General features: G+C 54.7%; 7 protein-coding genes across 9 annotated transcripts; 2 read left to right on the forward strand and 5 right to left on the reverse strand.

Annotated features, from left to right (window-relative positions):
* Positions 1 to 33: 33 nt before the first annotated feature.
* On the forward strand, positions 34 to 399 carry H257_12596 (hypothetical protein; the record flags this gene model as incomplete). The annotated part of the gene is made up of 1 exon (XM_009839866.1): positions 34 to 399. The coding sequence occupies one exon, from the start codon at positions 34 to 36 to the stop codon at positions 397 to 399; it is 366 nt and encodes a 121-aa protein (XP_009838168.1).
* A 2,156-nt stretch (positions 400 to 2,555) lies between these two features.
* On the reverse strand, positions 2,556 to 4,045 carry H257_12597 (hypothetical protein). Its single transcript, XM_009839867.1, has 4 exons — positions 3,589 to 4,045; positions 3,170 to 3,546; positions 2,962 to 3,117; positions 2,556 to 2,904 (listed from the first exon to the last, which is right to left on the reverse strand). Exons 1-4 carry the CDS (start codon positions 4,037 to 4,039, stop codon positions 2,623 to 2,625), a joined length of 1,266 nt encoding a protein of 421 aa, XP_009838169.1. The 5' UTR covers positions 4,040 to 4,045; the 3' UTR covers positions 2,556 to 2,622.
* A 399-nt stretch (positions 4,046 to 4,444) lies between these two features.
* H257_12598 lies at positions 4,445 to 6,897 on the reverse strand. Of its 2 annotated transcripts, XM_009839868.1 has the most exons (5): positions 6,224 to 6,897; positions 5,934 to 6,166; positions 5,129 to 5,830; positions 4,950 to 5,072; positions 4,445 to 4,903 (listed from the first exon to the last, which is right to left on the reverse strand). In XM_009839868.1, the coding sequence occupies exons 1-5, from the start codon at positions 6,867 to 6,869 to the stop codon at positions 4,556 to 4,558; spliced, it is 2,052 nt and encodes a 683-aa protein (XP_009838170.1). In that variant the 5' UTR covers positions 6,870 to 6,897; the 3' UTR covers positions 4,445 to 4,555. The 2 variants fall into 2 exon arrangements, with proteins under 2 accessions (XP_009838170.1, XP_009838171.1); XM_009839869.1 differs by having other exon boundaries at positions 4,445 to 5,072.
* Positions 6,898 to 6,925: 28 nt separating this feature from the next.
* Positions 6,926 to 8,653, reverse strand: H257_12599 (ATP-dependent protease HslVU, ATPase subunit). The gene is made up of 2 exons (XM_009839870.1): positions 7,595 to 8,653; positions 6,926 to 7,550 (listed from the first exon to the last, which is right to left on the reverse strand). The coding sequence occupies exons 1-2, from the start codon at positions 8,507 to 8,509 to the stop codon at positions 6,996 to 6,998; spliced, it is 1,470 nt and encodes a 489-aa protein (XP_009838172.1). The 5' UTR covers positions 8,510 to 8,653; the 3' UTR covers positions 6,926 to 6,995.
* Positions 8,654 to 8,768: 115 nt separating this feature from the next.
* Positions 8,769 to 10,003, reverse strand: H257_12600. Of its 2 annotated transcripts, XM_009839871.1 has the most exons (5): positions 9,862 to 9,957; positions 9,770 to 9,818; positions 9,356 to 9,717; positions 9,155 to 9,305; positions 8,769 to 9,100 (listed from the first exon to the last, which is right to left on the reverse strand). In XM_009839871.1, exons 1-5 carry the CDS (start codon positions 9,955 to 9,957, stop codon positions 8,829 to 8,831), a joined length of 930 nt encoding a protein of 309 aa, XP_009838173.1. In that variant the 3' UTR covers positions 8,769 to 8,828. The 2 variants fall into 2 exon arrangements, with proteins under 2 accessions (XP_009838173.1, XP_009838174.1); XM_009839872.1 differs by having other exon boundaries at positions 9,356 to 9,818; positions 9,862 to 10,003.
* Positions 10,004 to 10,185: 182 nt separating this feature from the next.
* On the forward strand, positions 10,186 to 14,088 carry H257_12601 (hypothetical protein). Its single transcript, XM_009839873.1, has 7 exons — positions 10,186 to 10,235; positions 10,293 to 11,039; positions 11,095 to 11,323; positions 11,378 to 11,926; positions 11,973 to 12,191; positions 12,253 to 12,468; positions 12,545 to 14,088. The coding sequence occupies exons 1-7, from the start codon at positions 10,207 to 10,209 to the stop codon at positions 12,866 to 12,868; spliced, it is 2,313 nt and encodes a 770-aa protein (XP_009838175.1). The 5' UTR covers positions 10,186 to 10,206; the 3' UTR covers positions 12,869 to 14,088.
* H257_12602 (hypothetical protein) lies at positions 12,520 to 14,084 on the reverse strand. The gene has a single exon (XM_009839874.1). It carries the CDS (start codon positions 14,001 to 14,003, stop codon positions 13,002 to 13,004), a length of 1,002 nt encoding a protein of 333 aa, XP_009838176.1. The 5' UTR covers positions 14,004 to 14,084; the 3' UTR covers positions 12,520 to 13,001.
* Positions 14,089 to 14,370: the final 282 nt, after the last annotated feature.

Genomic DNA, 14,370 nt, shown 5'->3' on the forward strand with positions numbered 1-14,370 from the left:
CAGTGGGGTGACCTGGAGGACGTCATCAACTTGATGCCTACACCAACCCAAAGCATTGACGAGCTCATTGCCGCCCTCGAGGCTATCGACTTCTCCAGCATGCTGGAAACTCCACAAGACTCGTGGCCACATGACAACGAAGACCATTGCAACCAAGGTGAGCGGTTGAGTGTCAGCTCCGTCATCGACGAGGACGACGACGCGCCGTTCTCCGTGGCATTCACGATGCACGGCATTCAGAGCTCATGGCGGGACGAAGTTGTCGGCAGTGACTGGCTGCATAACTCGAAGCGGATGTTCGTGCGAGGCTTGGACTGGTCGTACAAGATGTTGTGCGAATCGCATCTCATGCCGCTCATGCAATGCGCCATCAACATGCATGGTGCATTGCTGCCTTGAAGCACTTGAGTGTCCTATTTAGTTATTTGACCTTAATATCATCAATATTTATGCTTCTTATGAGTTTGCCGGGGTAATCACAATTGCATTCGAACTCGTGCTTTGCAATGCCGGACTGGCATACAAACAACCGATGCCCATGGTACACATATCGACACAAGAAATCACTTTGCATTAAGGATTAAGGTGATTCATGTAATTTCCGCCCACCATGTAATTTCCGCCCAGTTGACAGCCAATCACAATCATCAAGTGAAATTGATTGGACAAAACTAATTCCTCTTCTATCAAATACTCATAACATTAAATATATCAAACTTACAATGCTTCCAAGGTTTATTTCCCGCTCGACTCAAAATTGCGCCACTTGCGAAATGAAACTCTATTCACGAGACCAATTTGCCGCTGCATTGGACCAAGCGTTGGATAGTGAGAATGGACAGAGCGTAAACTACATCGCCAACGATGCCAAGATCCCACAAACCACGTTGAAAGAAGCCGTCCGCCGAGCACGATCTGGCGACGAGATGAAGCAGCGTGGTCGAAAGCTGGCGCTTACGGTCGACATGGAGAGCGATCTCAGGGAGTGGGCCCTGGCAATGCAAGCCAGAAAAATGCCGGTGACTGCCGACGAGTTGATCGAAGGGGCCACCAAGATTATCGACGGTTTTACTCCAGGCGCCACATTGACACGTGGATGGTACGATGGCTTCATGAAACGTAGCCACGACCTCACACATCGCAAGTCCCAAAGCATCTCGAACGCACGGAACTTCGTCACCGATGACGATGTCGACGCACTGTACGCTAAGATCAAGGCAGCAATAGTATTGGTTGGAAACGATGCTGCCCGTGTCTACAATATGGACGAAACCGGTTTTGCACCAAAGCGCCATGCTAACAAGGTGATTGCCCAAGTCGGCTCGACGAACGTGTGGTCGCAGGAAGCAAGTCTCAACTTCCACATGACCATTGTTGGATATATTGGAGCTAATTGGAGCTAACGGCGTGGTGCTGATTGATTATCCGTAAATCCGGATAATAATCGACAAACAATCGCTTCGGGGGCACACCCGCAATGGTCAAGGTCGTAAGTTTACTGTTAGACGGAGCGAGAATGCAGATAACGTCACCATGGCTTAGAGTTAAGTAGGACGATGTAAAGAACGACAAGTACCGCCAAAACTACCTGGGTCATTCGCGGGGTCAAAGCTACAAGGATACCAAGTACCACCATGATTTCTTCATGGACAAGTGTAGGCAAGGACTTGACCTGGTACTCAAAGGGAAAGGGGGGGCAGAGCGCTGTATTTGCCGAGGAGATCGCTCTGCAGAAGCAGCATGACTGCACATGTGTACGTACACGACTTGTCGGTGTACTGGTTGGCTTGCGGTGTCGGCAAGCACTTCAGCGCACAAGTAGCCGCATTCGCAGGCAGTGCAAAGGTCGTTGCAGTCTGATATGGGAATTGAATTGTGTTGATAATCTTTTGTTTTGTATTCAAGTTGCTCCCTCCACGATTGAAATTCCATGCAGTGGCACACAATTCAATTGCCATATCAGACTGCAACGACCTTTGCATTGCCTGCGAATGCGGCTACTGGTGCGCTGAAGTGCTTGCCTACACCGCAAGCCAACCAGTACACCGACAGTGCTGGTTGTGGTCTCGCCAGCTACCCAGCAGCACCCCAACCTACAGTATGTCGTGGGCAACTACATCAACAAAGTGCACGCCCAACACCAAGGTGGCCCTATCTACTAGCCGACCAACTGCGCTCCATGCACTCCGAACGACGGAAAGCCAAAATTGTAGAGCCAACACCCGTGGCCGCGCCAGTGTTCGACCGACGTCGCCCCCGTCCGTTTCAAGAGCCATTCATGGTGCCGCATGTACTGTACATGCCTCCACATCGCCCTACTCGGCACCATCCATGCACTGTACTCATGTTCGTACCCATCCCCCTTCGCATCGATTCGTTCGTTGCAACCCTGCCGCGGCGGCCTTTCAATCCTCATCCATCCAAACATCGCACCGCGAAGTCCGACCAAGACATCGACCAATTCTTGTTTAAATCCTACTAACACGCTCTTGCTGTTATTAACACACGACCTTGTTGCTTCATTGTACGTGTTACACAAGCATGTATATGTGAATGCTCAGTGAACATGCTGTACTCATTATATATATCCATTGGAACGAGTTACAACGACAGATTCGATGACTACTTCGTCGTTGTTTGCTGTTCAAACACAACTTGATCAGTGACCAAAGCGTCCACTTGCGCCGCCGAGAGCCCGAGCACTGTCGTGAGGACGTGGCGCGTGCCGCTGCCCAGCGGTTGCCCTGGCCACTTGGTCTGTCCGGGGGTCGACTGGAGCTTGGGGCTGATCGACGGAAGGCTCAGTGGCTTCGAATACCCCGGGACGACCACGTCTTCAAACATGTGACGGTGTGCAAAATGCTCATCGTTTGCCATGTCGGCCACTGAATTGATGGGTCCCACCTACTCGTGATGCAACAATGTCAACATATCACTTCATTTTCATCACCAAGAACGCACGGGGATGGCGGCCGCGTCCAGTTGACGAACAATCTCTGCGAGAGGTAGCGTTTTGGTCCAGCTCCCGATGGCGTCGTCTATTGCTTGCTGATGTACCACGCGCATGGCGTTCGTGTTGTGCGCCTTGAGTCCGGGCTTGCCAATCAAGTCCATCATCTACATTTCTCGTGTACTAAGCACGATACCGTGGACATGGAGGACATGCTACCTTGAGATATAGCGAGTCCATGTTGGCGCCAATGACCACTTGCTTGTTGTCGAGTGTATGGTACGTGTTGGATGGCACGATGCCTGTGATCGTGGACCCAGAACATTCCCGGATCGTTCCGTTGTACGAATACTCGGGCACAATTGCTTCCAGTACGTTGAACATGCTTTCGTAGATGGCCACGTCCACCACTTGCCCCGTGCCGCCAACATGCCGGACCTTTCCCAGCAGCGCCATCGTGATGCCAAGCGCCGCATGCAGCCCCGCCATGGTGTCTCCCAGGCTCAAATTAGGCCGCGCGCTCGGTCGGTCGGGGAACCCATTGACGTATCGGAACCCGCCAAAGGCTTCGCAGACGCTTGCAAACCCCGGCTTGCCTGCGTCCACATGTTAGTACGAGAATGGAGGATGTGCTGCACCTTTATTGGGCCCTGTCTGCCCATATCCACTGATGCGGGAATAGATCAAGCCTGGGTTGGTCGCTTCAAACTCTTTGGGACCGAGGCCCCACTGCTCCATCTTGCCTGGGCGAAAGTTCTCGATGACGACGTCGCTCTTGTCCACGAGTCGCTTGACAATGGCCTGGCCTTTCTCGCTCTTGAGGTCCACAGACACGCTGTGCTTGTTGCGACCGATGGAATACCACCACAGCGACGTGCGATGCTCGTCGTCCACCATGCGGTACTCCCGCACTTGGTCGCCAGTTTTCGGCTCGATTTTGATCACTTCAGCCCCAAAGTACCCCAAGATCGTGCCCGCAAACGGACCAGCGATCAAGTGGCCGCATTCGACCACTCGGATACCTTCCAGCGGCAAGCGCTGCTTCTCCACAGCCGCCGTCGCCGAACTACTCAACCACCGCCTCAGCATTCCGATTTCGATCTGAAAATGCGCAATCTGGTTGCCGACGTGCAACGATTCGACCAATCACAGCGCGTTCTAGGTGATCTTTGTCCTGCATTCCTATTGGCCAACTCGATGGTCAAACTCAAACATATGCTCGCTTAGTTGTAATGGCCATGCAACAGAAGCACTGGAGCGACTCTGCTGAAGGGAACGTTCCACCTATTCTGCCGCAGCGGTCCCTGTTGACGATCGCGAAGTAACCTTAGAATTGAGGAGGCCTTCCCCTGTACTATGATGGAAGTGTGGTTGTAAATCACTGCCCAGTTCCCTTTTTCCTGCAAGAGTTGGACGAGATTCTTCACGTTATTTCACTAAAGTGACAGCAATAATGCCAGGCCCAGTTCACCAACAATTGCCCATGATGCGGTACAGTATGCTGGGAACTCTGTGTAACACAATAAACCTACTGTCTTACTACCAATGTGGGGCCAATTCGATTGGGGAACAAGGGCGTTGCCCGAGATCGTACGTGTATTCTTATTACCCACGCCGCCTCCATGTCGGCACCGCTCGCGGTTGACTGGACACATGTCCGAAACTCTTGCCTTTCACATGTCCCGCCCCTGCCAAACCAGGAACGTACGCTTCGTGGGCACCGGAAGTGTGTCGGGCAGTAGCTTGCGCTTGCAGTTCGTTGGGGGTGGTGCCCCGGGCAGCCGATGCTTTGGTTGGCTGCGTTACTGTGGAGTCTTTGGGGACAAACAGGGGCAATTTGGGGCGCTGGGGAAGGGTGGCGGCCTGTTGGATGGCGGCTTGCTGAGACTGCACTTTGTCCAATTTAACTTTGGCCATGGCGATGGCGGCATCGGATGTCGCATCGAGTTGTTTCTACAATAGTTACCATAAGCATAGAATGTCCTTTGTCACATAAAACCTTGGAGGGCTGTCGAGCCAACGTTGCCTTCCGAACGAGTTCGGCGGCGGCCTGTTGTCGTGCCAGGTCTTCCTCCTTTTGCAGCTTGTACAGGGCCACCTTTTGCTTGGTTTCCAGTCGCTTCTAACCATCCATTTACGTTCATTATTTTGATATGTCACATATCCCATCGTTGGTACCAATGCATCCAAAGCCGATGACGACGTGAGCTGGTTGCTTGAACTGCCTTGGCTGGCCTGGTGTTGTTGCTGCACTCGCCGTTCGGCGCGCCATGCGCGCACTTGCGCTTTGGTGTCTGCACGCTCGTGCACTCGACGTTCGTTCGGTGCGTCGTCGACCACCACAGGTGCTTGGGCACTTGATACCCCCGACGCCCGCCGCTGTTCTTGTCGGCGGCCTTTCCACTTCGCGATGGCTCGGCGCTTCTCGTTCACCAGTTTCATGTGACTGAAGTACCACTCCAAGTGCGTACGGACGGAGTCGGAGGACTTGCCTACCAGTACGCCACTACTTGCACATCGTCGCACAACGGCCTCCACCTGCAGAGCATCGAGCCCTTCCTCGTGCGTTTGCAAGCGGGAAGTTAGAGTCCCGTCTGTCCACCCCAAGTGCCGCAGCGCAGACACGAACGCTGCGTGGTCGGTGGCGTCCCATCCACCGCAGCCCTGCCCGGTCTGGAGGATGAGCGCGTCCAGTGCGCGCACTCGGTTCGCGTCGTCTTGGCACTCGGGCACTTGCTGATCGTTGTTGCGGTCACCCGTGACCGACACGAGACCGTTCCGACGCAAGAGGCTCTGCGCTCGATTGAGCACGCGCGTGCCCACGACCTTGGCTTGGTTATGGGAATCCCACGATCCCATCTTGGTTTCAAACGTTGTCAACTACACACCGAACCCGTGGGTGAACAGTGTCACAGTTAGAGCCAGCCCATGTGGACTGATATAAGGTGTGGGCATGATGAACTCTGTTGGTCTGGCCACGTACATCTCGCTGGAGGTTGCGCTCGAGCCGTAGAAGCTCCTCCACTCGCTCGGCATGCTTGGATTGCACGTGCAAGATGGCCTCTTCCGTCGAGTCGATTTGACTTCGACAGTCGTCCACGTCCGAAACGAGAACAGGGACACCGTGGGCTCGTTTAGCCTTGAGCTGGGCGATGCTGGCCACGGTGTCCCGCATCGTGGCTTGCAACTGCATCTGCTTTTGCACCAATAATCGAGCTAGTGGTTTAAATGGTATGACACTAGGACACACGAACGTATGTACAGCGGCAGTACCTTCCAAGTCCCTGGCGTCGTCGAAGCTGTTGATGGCGCGACTGAGCTCCATGCTCAGGGCCTTCATGTGCAACGCAAGGAACGCCGCCTTGTCCCGCTCCAATACGCGACCTTTACGTGTGAAATACTCTTGCTTTCTAAGCCATGACACAGCCGTGTCCGTGGAGGTATCGCGACAGCCCCGCAAAGGCATGTGGTCGTCTCCCTCTGTGTCCGCCGGCGTCTTACTCGCGATGAATCGCTTTACAGTGTGCGCGGGGATTCGCCGCAGCATCTCCTCCAATTCTTCCACGATGGGTGTCGTTGTAGATGGGGAAGCCAACTGCAGCTGCGCAAGGTCATCGTGGGCCTTTTGTCGCTGTTCCAGGATGTGCTCCAAGAGCATGCCTTTGACTGGAACGCGGGCGTCGTCATGCTCTGTCCATTCCCGTGCACTTTGCGAGCCGTCGTTGTTCCCTGTGCTGTTGCTGCGTTGATGCAATGGACTGCCTTGTCGAGCCCGCGCCGTGTGCGGGATGGCCTGGTACAGCTGCATGTGTGCCTTCTGAAGGAGAATGTGTCGGCCATACGTTTGCGACAAAACCGGGTTAGTTTCCCGTTTGGCACGGAGGTCCAGTTGGTACGCTTGGGTTTTGACCATCGACATGGTCAACTTTCGCGTCGCGCCGGTTCGCTGGAACTGTCCTGGACCAACACTCTTCGTCACAGGTTCACGATGTAACCGTCACGGAATGTATGTATTATATCCGACAAAAGCTATTATCCGCGCTTATTACAAGATATACTTGGACAGGTCCGACTTCTTGAGCATGGCACCAATCCGGTCGTGCACAATCTCCTTGGTGATCGTGAGCACGTGGCCGTCGGGGTAGTCGGACGCTTCGAACGAGATGTCCTCCACGACCTTCTCGAGCACCGTGTGCAGCCGGCGGGCACCAATGTTCTCCACCGTGTGGTTGATTTCGTACGCCACGCGCGCCACCTCCTTGATCGCGTCGTCGTCAAAGGTCAAGTTCACTTGCTCCGTCGCCAGCAGCGCCTTTTGCTGCATGATCAAGTTGGCCACGGGCTCCGTGAGGATGCGCCACAGGTCGTTCTCCGTAAGTGCCTTGAGCTCGACGCGGATAGGCAGCCGACCTTGCAGTTCCGCCAGCAAGTTGGATGGCTTCACAGAGTGGAACGCGCCAGACCCGATGAACAGGATGTGGTCCGTGTTCACGTTCCCGTGCTTGGTGGAGATGGTGCTGCCTTCGATGAGCGGCAAAAGGTCCCGCTGGACGCCTTCGTCGCTCGCGTCGGCGCCGCGGTACGCCCCCGACGAGCAAATCTACATTGTCATGAGATCGATTATGTTAAAAGATGAACTTGTACCTTGTCGATCTCGTCGATAAACACAATGCCGTTCTCTTCCGCTTCGGTGATCGCTTCCTTGATCACGTCGCCCATGTCGATGGCGTTTTCGAGCTCCATCTCTTCGAGGATCGGCCGCGCGTCCGCCACACTCAGTTGCTTCTTCTCCAACTTTTTCCCGCCAGAAATCACCTTCATGAGGTCATTCACGGTCGACGAGTTCGAGTTCACTTTGCCGGACGGGTCGATCGAGATGGACCCAATGTTGCCCGCGTTGCCCGAGCTGCGCACGTCCACCGTGATCATGCGCTCGTCTAGCTCCCCCGACCGAAGCAGATGCAGAAACGTCTGACGAGACTGCGCCCCCGTGTGCTGTCCCGCCAACGCATCGATGATGCGCTGCTCCACGACCCCCGCGATGTCCTTCCGCACGCGCTCCATGCGATGCTTCTTCACCAACTGGATCGAGTTCTCCAACAAGTCCTTGATGATCTGGTCCACGTCGCGACCATGGAACCCCACTTCCGTGAATTTGGTCGCTTCCACCTTGACAAACGGAGCTTGCGCCAACTTGGCCAGGCGACGCGCGATCTCCGTCTTGCCGCACCCCGTGGGCCCGATCATGAGAATGTTCTTGGGACTCACTTCAGGACGCAAGTCGTCCGGCAGCTGTTGGCGGCGCCATCGGTTGCGCAGTGCCACGGCGACGGCCTTCTTCGCGTCGTTCTGCCCCACAATGTACTTGTTCAGCTGGTCTACAACTTCTTTGGGCTTCAGCTTGCGCCCCAATTCGTCACTGTCCACGGCGGTCTCCTCAACTACAAGGTTGACGACGGGGACCGCGGTCTCCACCTCTGGCTGACTCAACCCAATCGAACTGAATACGCGGCGAGTGCCCACATGTCCAACATGCTTTCGAAGTGTCTGGCGCAGCATCTCTTCTCTCGTTTGTCGTTCGCGGCTCTTCTTCTGCGGTTCGGCGGGATTGTCCGGATACGAGCCGGAGGAGAAATGGGTGGGTTCAACTGTGGGTTTAACTCCAAGTTTAGGATTGGATTTTCACGTAAAAATACACGTATCTCCCAATAGTCTCCACATAAAACACGTTTTACCCAGTTGGCGTTGCCCCAATTTTTGGGACATTCTTACTGTGCCTAGAAATAAGGAGGAAACTCTTTTTTCCAAATAAACTGATATTTTTTTCTGCTTTTTTAAAGCATTACTACAGTATCAATAGCAGTATAAACAGGTAAGCTTACATGTTCTTGTATTTGTTTCTATAGCGTTCGAGCTGACTGGCGTTCCCGCTAAGACCTCCACAATGGACGTACACGACTTCCCGGCCTTCAAACGACTGGAGCAGGTGCAACGCATGCAGCATGGTATCCCACGCAAGGCATCCATATACCAAGTCAATTTCGACTCCAGTGTCCTCAAGCACCTCGGCATGGACATCCATCAAAGGACGCCACAACGTACCGAAGGCCACGCGCTTTCTTGGCTCCAGCACCCGTAGAGGGCTCGGCCCTACGTCATAATGTGAACCCAGCATGGTATAATATGTATCCTTCGATCATCTACCTGAAGATGATTCGAGTTTGGCCACTTGTTGCCGCAAGTAAGCCGCATTTCCGACGCATGGCACGCCATACACGTGGATAGAAGGGTGCACGTGTTTGGCAACGTAATGGGCCGTGGTGCCGGTTCCACATGGAAGCACCACCGCAACATTCTAATGCTGCTGCATGTCATCATTGTATGACAGACTATGGTATGGCGTACATTGGCGTAGGTTTCTGCATACTCGTTGAGTTCGTGTGCGAGGCGTCGAATCCCGAGCTCGGCTTCTGGTACCGCGACGCCTTGGGGAACCCCAAGCCACGTTGTTGCGTTTGGAGGAGCGACGGGGGAAAAGTCATGCGTGTCGGCGAGAACGTCGTATTGATTCTCGCTTAGAGTCACATGCTGCATGCCAAGTGCCTTGGCCAAGCTGAAGTTGGTCTGGATGTCCTTCGTGCGGTCCATGAGCTGAGCGGGAACGGGCTTGGTGAAGTAAGTGAATGGAACTTGCTTTTGTTGGGCCAGTTGCGCCACCGCCAGCATAGCGTTGCTTTGGATACCACCGTAGCTCAAGAGATGGTTGCCTACCACGCCACGCATCGTTGATTCGACTGTTGTTCACATTGCGTGAGGCACCTGCAAAGTAAGATGCATCTTTCTCCATGAGCCAAAAGAGCTTCCGAAACTAAGACCAAAATCAGCACTGGTCGTGTCGCTGGGTGGAATACCTTGTTGCCTGACAAGAAGTGCACATCGTCCCGCTTGATGTGCACTTCGAACCCGCGGCACCTTACCCGTTGGATTGGCGTTGCTACGAATTTCATCAAACGGAAATAGTGTAACCTTAAAAATGGTGTGTGGAGTACAGGAAAAAATAGTGTATTAATATTATTTGTATTTATTCTACACTTCAAAGATTACAGAACGAAGTACAATAAAATTAAAGTTAATGCCCTTCACAATTAAAATATGCATATTTTTACTCTAATTGGTCCTCATACTAGTATAGTGTTACCAAGTGACCTTAATTAGTGTTACTCGAATCCCACTAACAAATCTCAAGACCCCACAACATGTCGAAGCGCTTCCCAACGCCGAAATGGTACCTGCGCATCCATATCCTCCTTACCACATCTAACTGATGCTTGTGATGGTATAGGGCTGGAGTGCCGACACGCTTGAACTCGAAGACGTATCTGGAAGTGTGGAAGGATGGAGTGGTTGCCGAGAAATTACCCATCGGGCAACAAGCATGCTACGTCCTCGGTCGGAACGCCGACGTATGCGACTTTGAATTGGCCCATCCCAGTATCTCTCGACAGCATGCTGCAATTGTGCATACCAAAGCAGGTACATTGGAGGTGATGGACTTGGAGTCGGCGCAAGGCACGACCGTCGACGGCGTGGAACTCTCAGAGCCCAACGAATTCCGCAAGGCGGTGGACAACGGGTCCGAGATCGTGTTTGGCGCCAGTTCGCGCAGGTACATTCTTCGTGGGTACAACCAAGCGCCAGCGATTTCTTCTGGGGCGTCATCGTCGTCGCTCGCGGACATGGCGCAATTGCCCACAGGGTTTGCCACGACCAACAACGTGAAACAATCGCAGAAAGCCGCCGATCGGGCAGCGCGAGACGAGGAGATCCGCCGCATGACGATGGAAATGATGACTCAAGCGCCCAAGGTGTCGCATGTCCCCGCTGTTTCCGCGGACGAAGTCGGCAATACCACTCACGAAGTGAACAACCAGAAACCGCGGTCGTCCGTCCCTCGTGGCCCGCAGAACAATCCCAACAAGCAACAACAACCTACCGAGACAGTCGATTCCGACGGCCCAGAGTCTGATAGTGATGACGACGACAATGCCGCCACCAGTGCAGACTCCTACGCGCGGGACCTCGCGCTGCGGTGCGTCCATCCATCCGTCTCCATGCTGTATGTAAACCATCTCATCCCCACCTAGATACAACTTGCCGCTGAAAAACCAAGTCGTGTTGACGTCGCATACCAAGTCCATCACGAGCATCGCGGTGGACGCCCCTGGCGCGCGCGTGGCCACGGGGTCGATGGACTACCACATGAAGCTGTGGGACTTCGCCGGCATGGCGCGCCAAGTGCGGCCATTTCGAGACACTGAAGTCGAAGAAGGTCATGCGATCGTCGCGTTGAGCTACAGCCCTACTGGCGATCGGGTAGCGCCTCCTCCATCTTCTACATGCAAACGCTGAAAAAAGGTCGATCTGTAGGTGCTGTCTGTGACAGGGTCATCGCAGCCGACGGTGCTATCTCGGGAAGGCGTCAAGGAGACGCAGTTTGTAAAGGGCGACATGTACGTGATGGACATGGTGCACACCAAGGGGCACACGCACACGTGCACGGGGGGCTCGTGGCACCCGACGCTCAAGCAGTCGATGGCGACGTGTGCGCTGGACGGCACCGTCCGGCTGTGGAAGCTGGACGGAAAGACTGCCTTCAACAAGCTCCTGAACGACCAAGTGATCAAGTTCAAGAGCAAGCAGGGCAAGCGCATCGAAGTGACCGCGTGTGCGTACAACACTGACGGCAGCCTCGTGTTTGGCGCGACGACCGAGGGCTCCGTGTTCGGCTACGACCTGCGTCGAGCCACGACGACGACGGCAGCGGTCAAGATGCCCGGGGCGCACGCCGCCGGAAGCCCCGATTTGAGTGTGTCTAGCATCCGCTTTGCCAACGACAAGGTGTTTGGCACACGGTCGTGCAGCGACGACTGCGTCAAGCTGTGGGATATTCGCAAACTGGCATCGCCCTTGAAAACGGTATATATATAATAGATTGATATATAACAATCCAAACAATGTCTAGCTGAGAGACGTCCCCAGTCACTTTGCAGTCGCCAACATGGCGTTCAATGCAACCGGCACGGCCGTGGCAGTTGGCACGGGGGTCCCGACTGGAAAGGAACGGCATGGCCAAGTGCTGTTCTTCGACGTCCTCACGGCGGTGACCGCCCCCCTCACCGCCATCGACATGCACCCAGACGAAAGTGCCGTATGCGTGGCGTGGCATCCTAAGATCAACCAGGTACTCCACTCTTCCCTTGGGTGTACGATGTGTACCTGATGTTAAATCCCAACTGGATTAGGTGTTTGTCGGGTCGAGCGCTGGCACCGTGCGCGTGTTCTACGATGAAGCTATCAGCACCAAGGGGGTTCTCTTGAGTGCTACGAAGAAGCTGCCGCTGGCCAGCGCCGGGTACGTCCGGATCGACGAGTCCAGCGACGGCGCCATTGTAAACCCCCATGCGTTGCCCATGTACCGCGACGCCAACGCAAAGCCGACCAAGCGCAAATACGCCAAGGTTCGTACCGTATCTTGTATGTGGTCGAGTTGTAATCGCTGCTGTTTTGTGGCGTGAATGGGGTTGCACAACACAGATCCGACTGGACCCGATTGCGTCCAAGAAACCATCGAAACCCATCACCGGCCCCGGCTTTGGCGGCAGCACGGGCGGCAGCACGCTCACGCAGTTCTTCATGCGCGACCAGATCAAGAGCGAGTCCATCCGTAGCGAAGACCCGCGCGAAGCCATTCTCAAGTACGCCAAGGTAGCCGCGGCCGATTCGACCTACCTCGGGTCGGCATACGCCACCACGCAACCCACCGACCAGATTGCCGCGGAGTACCAATTGGCCAAGGAGACTCTGGAGCAGGAAAAGCTGACCAAAGAGGAACAGAATCGCGGGTTGCTCGACCTTTAAAGCTATCTATACTAGCATGTTTGGATCGCTTGCGATAAAACCTCACTAGATACAGGGTAATCGTGTGTACATATTTGTGGTTTATGATGTCGTCAATTCGCTCCACAACGGATGGGGTCGTTGGTTCGTCTGTCTATGCATGGTCGTCTACTGCTTCCAGCTTGGCCTTGCCCAGCAAATGCGGCTTGAGCAGCTTGTTCATGGTGAACATGGTGACTTTGTCCTCGCCAAACAAGTGCGTGAGCGTGTCGTCGCAGTTGATCTCTTGCTTGTTGTCTGGATTTTGCAGGTTGTTCTCCTTGATATACTCCCACAGCTTCTTGACCACCTGCGGCCGGCTCATCTGGACTTCCCCTAACAGGTCTGACAGCTCCTCCGACAACGTCAGCGGCGCGTTGATGCCAGAGTTGGGCGCGGGCGGCGCGCGCTTGGGCTTCTCGCCCGTCTCCTTGAGATGTGTTTTCCGTGCCAACTTGGCTGCCTTCTTGCGCTCCTTCTCGGCGGTCTTCTCCTCGTCCTCTTCGCTCGACTCGCCATCGCGTTGGATGTCGGCCCATCCCGTGGCCGGCAGGTCCTCCGGCTTGAGCACGTGTCGCTTCAGGTACTTGTTCATGGAGAACATCGTGAACGAGTCGCGCTGGAAGACGTTTTTGAGGGCGTCGTTGAGGATGATCGTGCGCTTGTCGTTCGGGTCTTGCAGCCCTTGCTCGCGAATGTACTCCCACATCTTCTTGACGAGTTGCGGCCGACTGCTTTGGGTGATGCCCAGTACTTCCGACAGTTCCGGACTCAGCAGCATCTCCACGGCGAACCCGCCGGTGGCACTCCCGTCCTCGTTCTTCTTTCGCGGCGCGCGCTTCTTCGGTTCCGCCTTCACCTTGGCCGCACCACTCGCCTTCTTGGCCTTCTTGGCCGGGGGCGGCGCATCGACCTCCTCTTCGTCGTCGCCCGAGTCGTCCTCCTCCTGCTCTTCAATCACTTTGGTGATTTCCTCGTTGATGAAACTCTTGTACTCTTCCATGGACACGCCGAACGTGGTCTCGAGCTGCTTGCGCACCATCTTGCGGCTCATGGTCTCAAGGTCGGACGCGCCCAGGATCTTGCGGATGGCTTTGGCCAGTTCAGACTTCTTCATGGTCGTCTACTGCGCGATATGTAACACTGGTGGCCACCCAGACAACCGACCGAGAAATACTAGTGCGAGGACGGATAGTCCCTGCTGGTAATAAATCTCCATAGAGAGACCCAGTACAAGCGAATTTTATCACCAGGCCCGTCGTCATTGGCTGGCAGCAAACCACCCCTTACTTACCCTGAAACCTCTCGGAATTCGTATGGGAAACGGACTCCAGCACACAACACGAACGCCCCAAACAGCTTGTGGGTGCGACCACTAGACACACGACGGATGTCTCCGCTTTCGTCGGCATCATCGTCACTAGCGGCAGCATTGGCGACGTTCTGTAGGAGCGGAAGCGAAGGCTGTTCGTTGCGATTCTACG

This window comes from Aphanomyces astaci (assembly GCF_000520075.1).
Source record: "Aphanomyces astaci strain APO3 unplaced genomic scaffold supercont1.41, whole genome shotgun sequence".
Taxonomy (NCBI): domain Eukaryota; phylum Oomycota; class Saprolegniomycetes; order Saprolegniales; family Verrucalvaceae; genus Aphanomyces; species Aphanomyces astaci.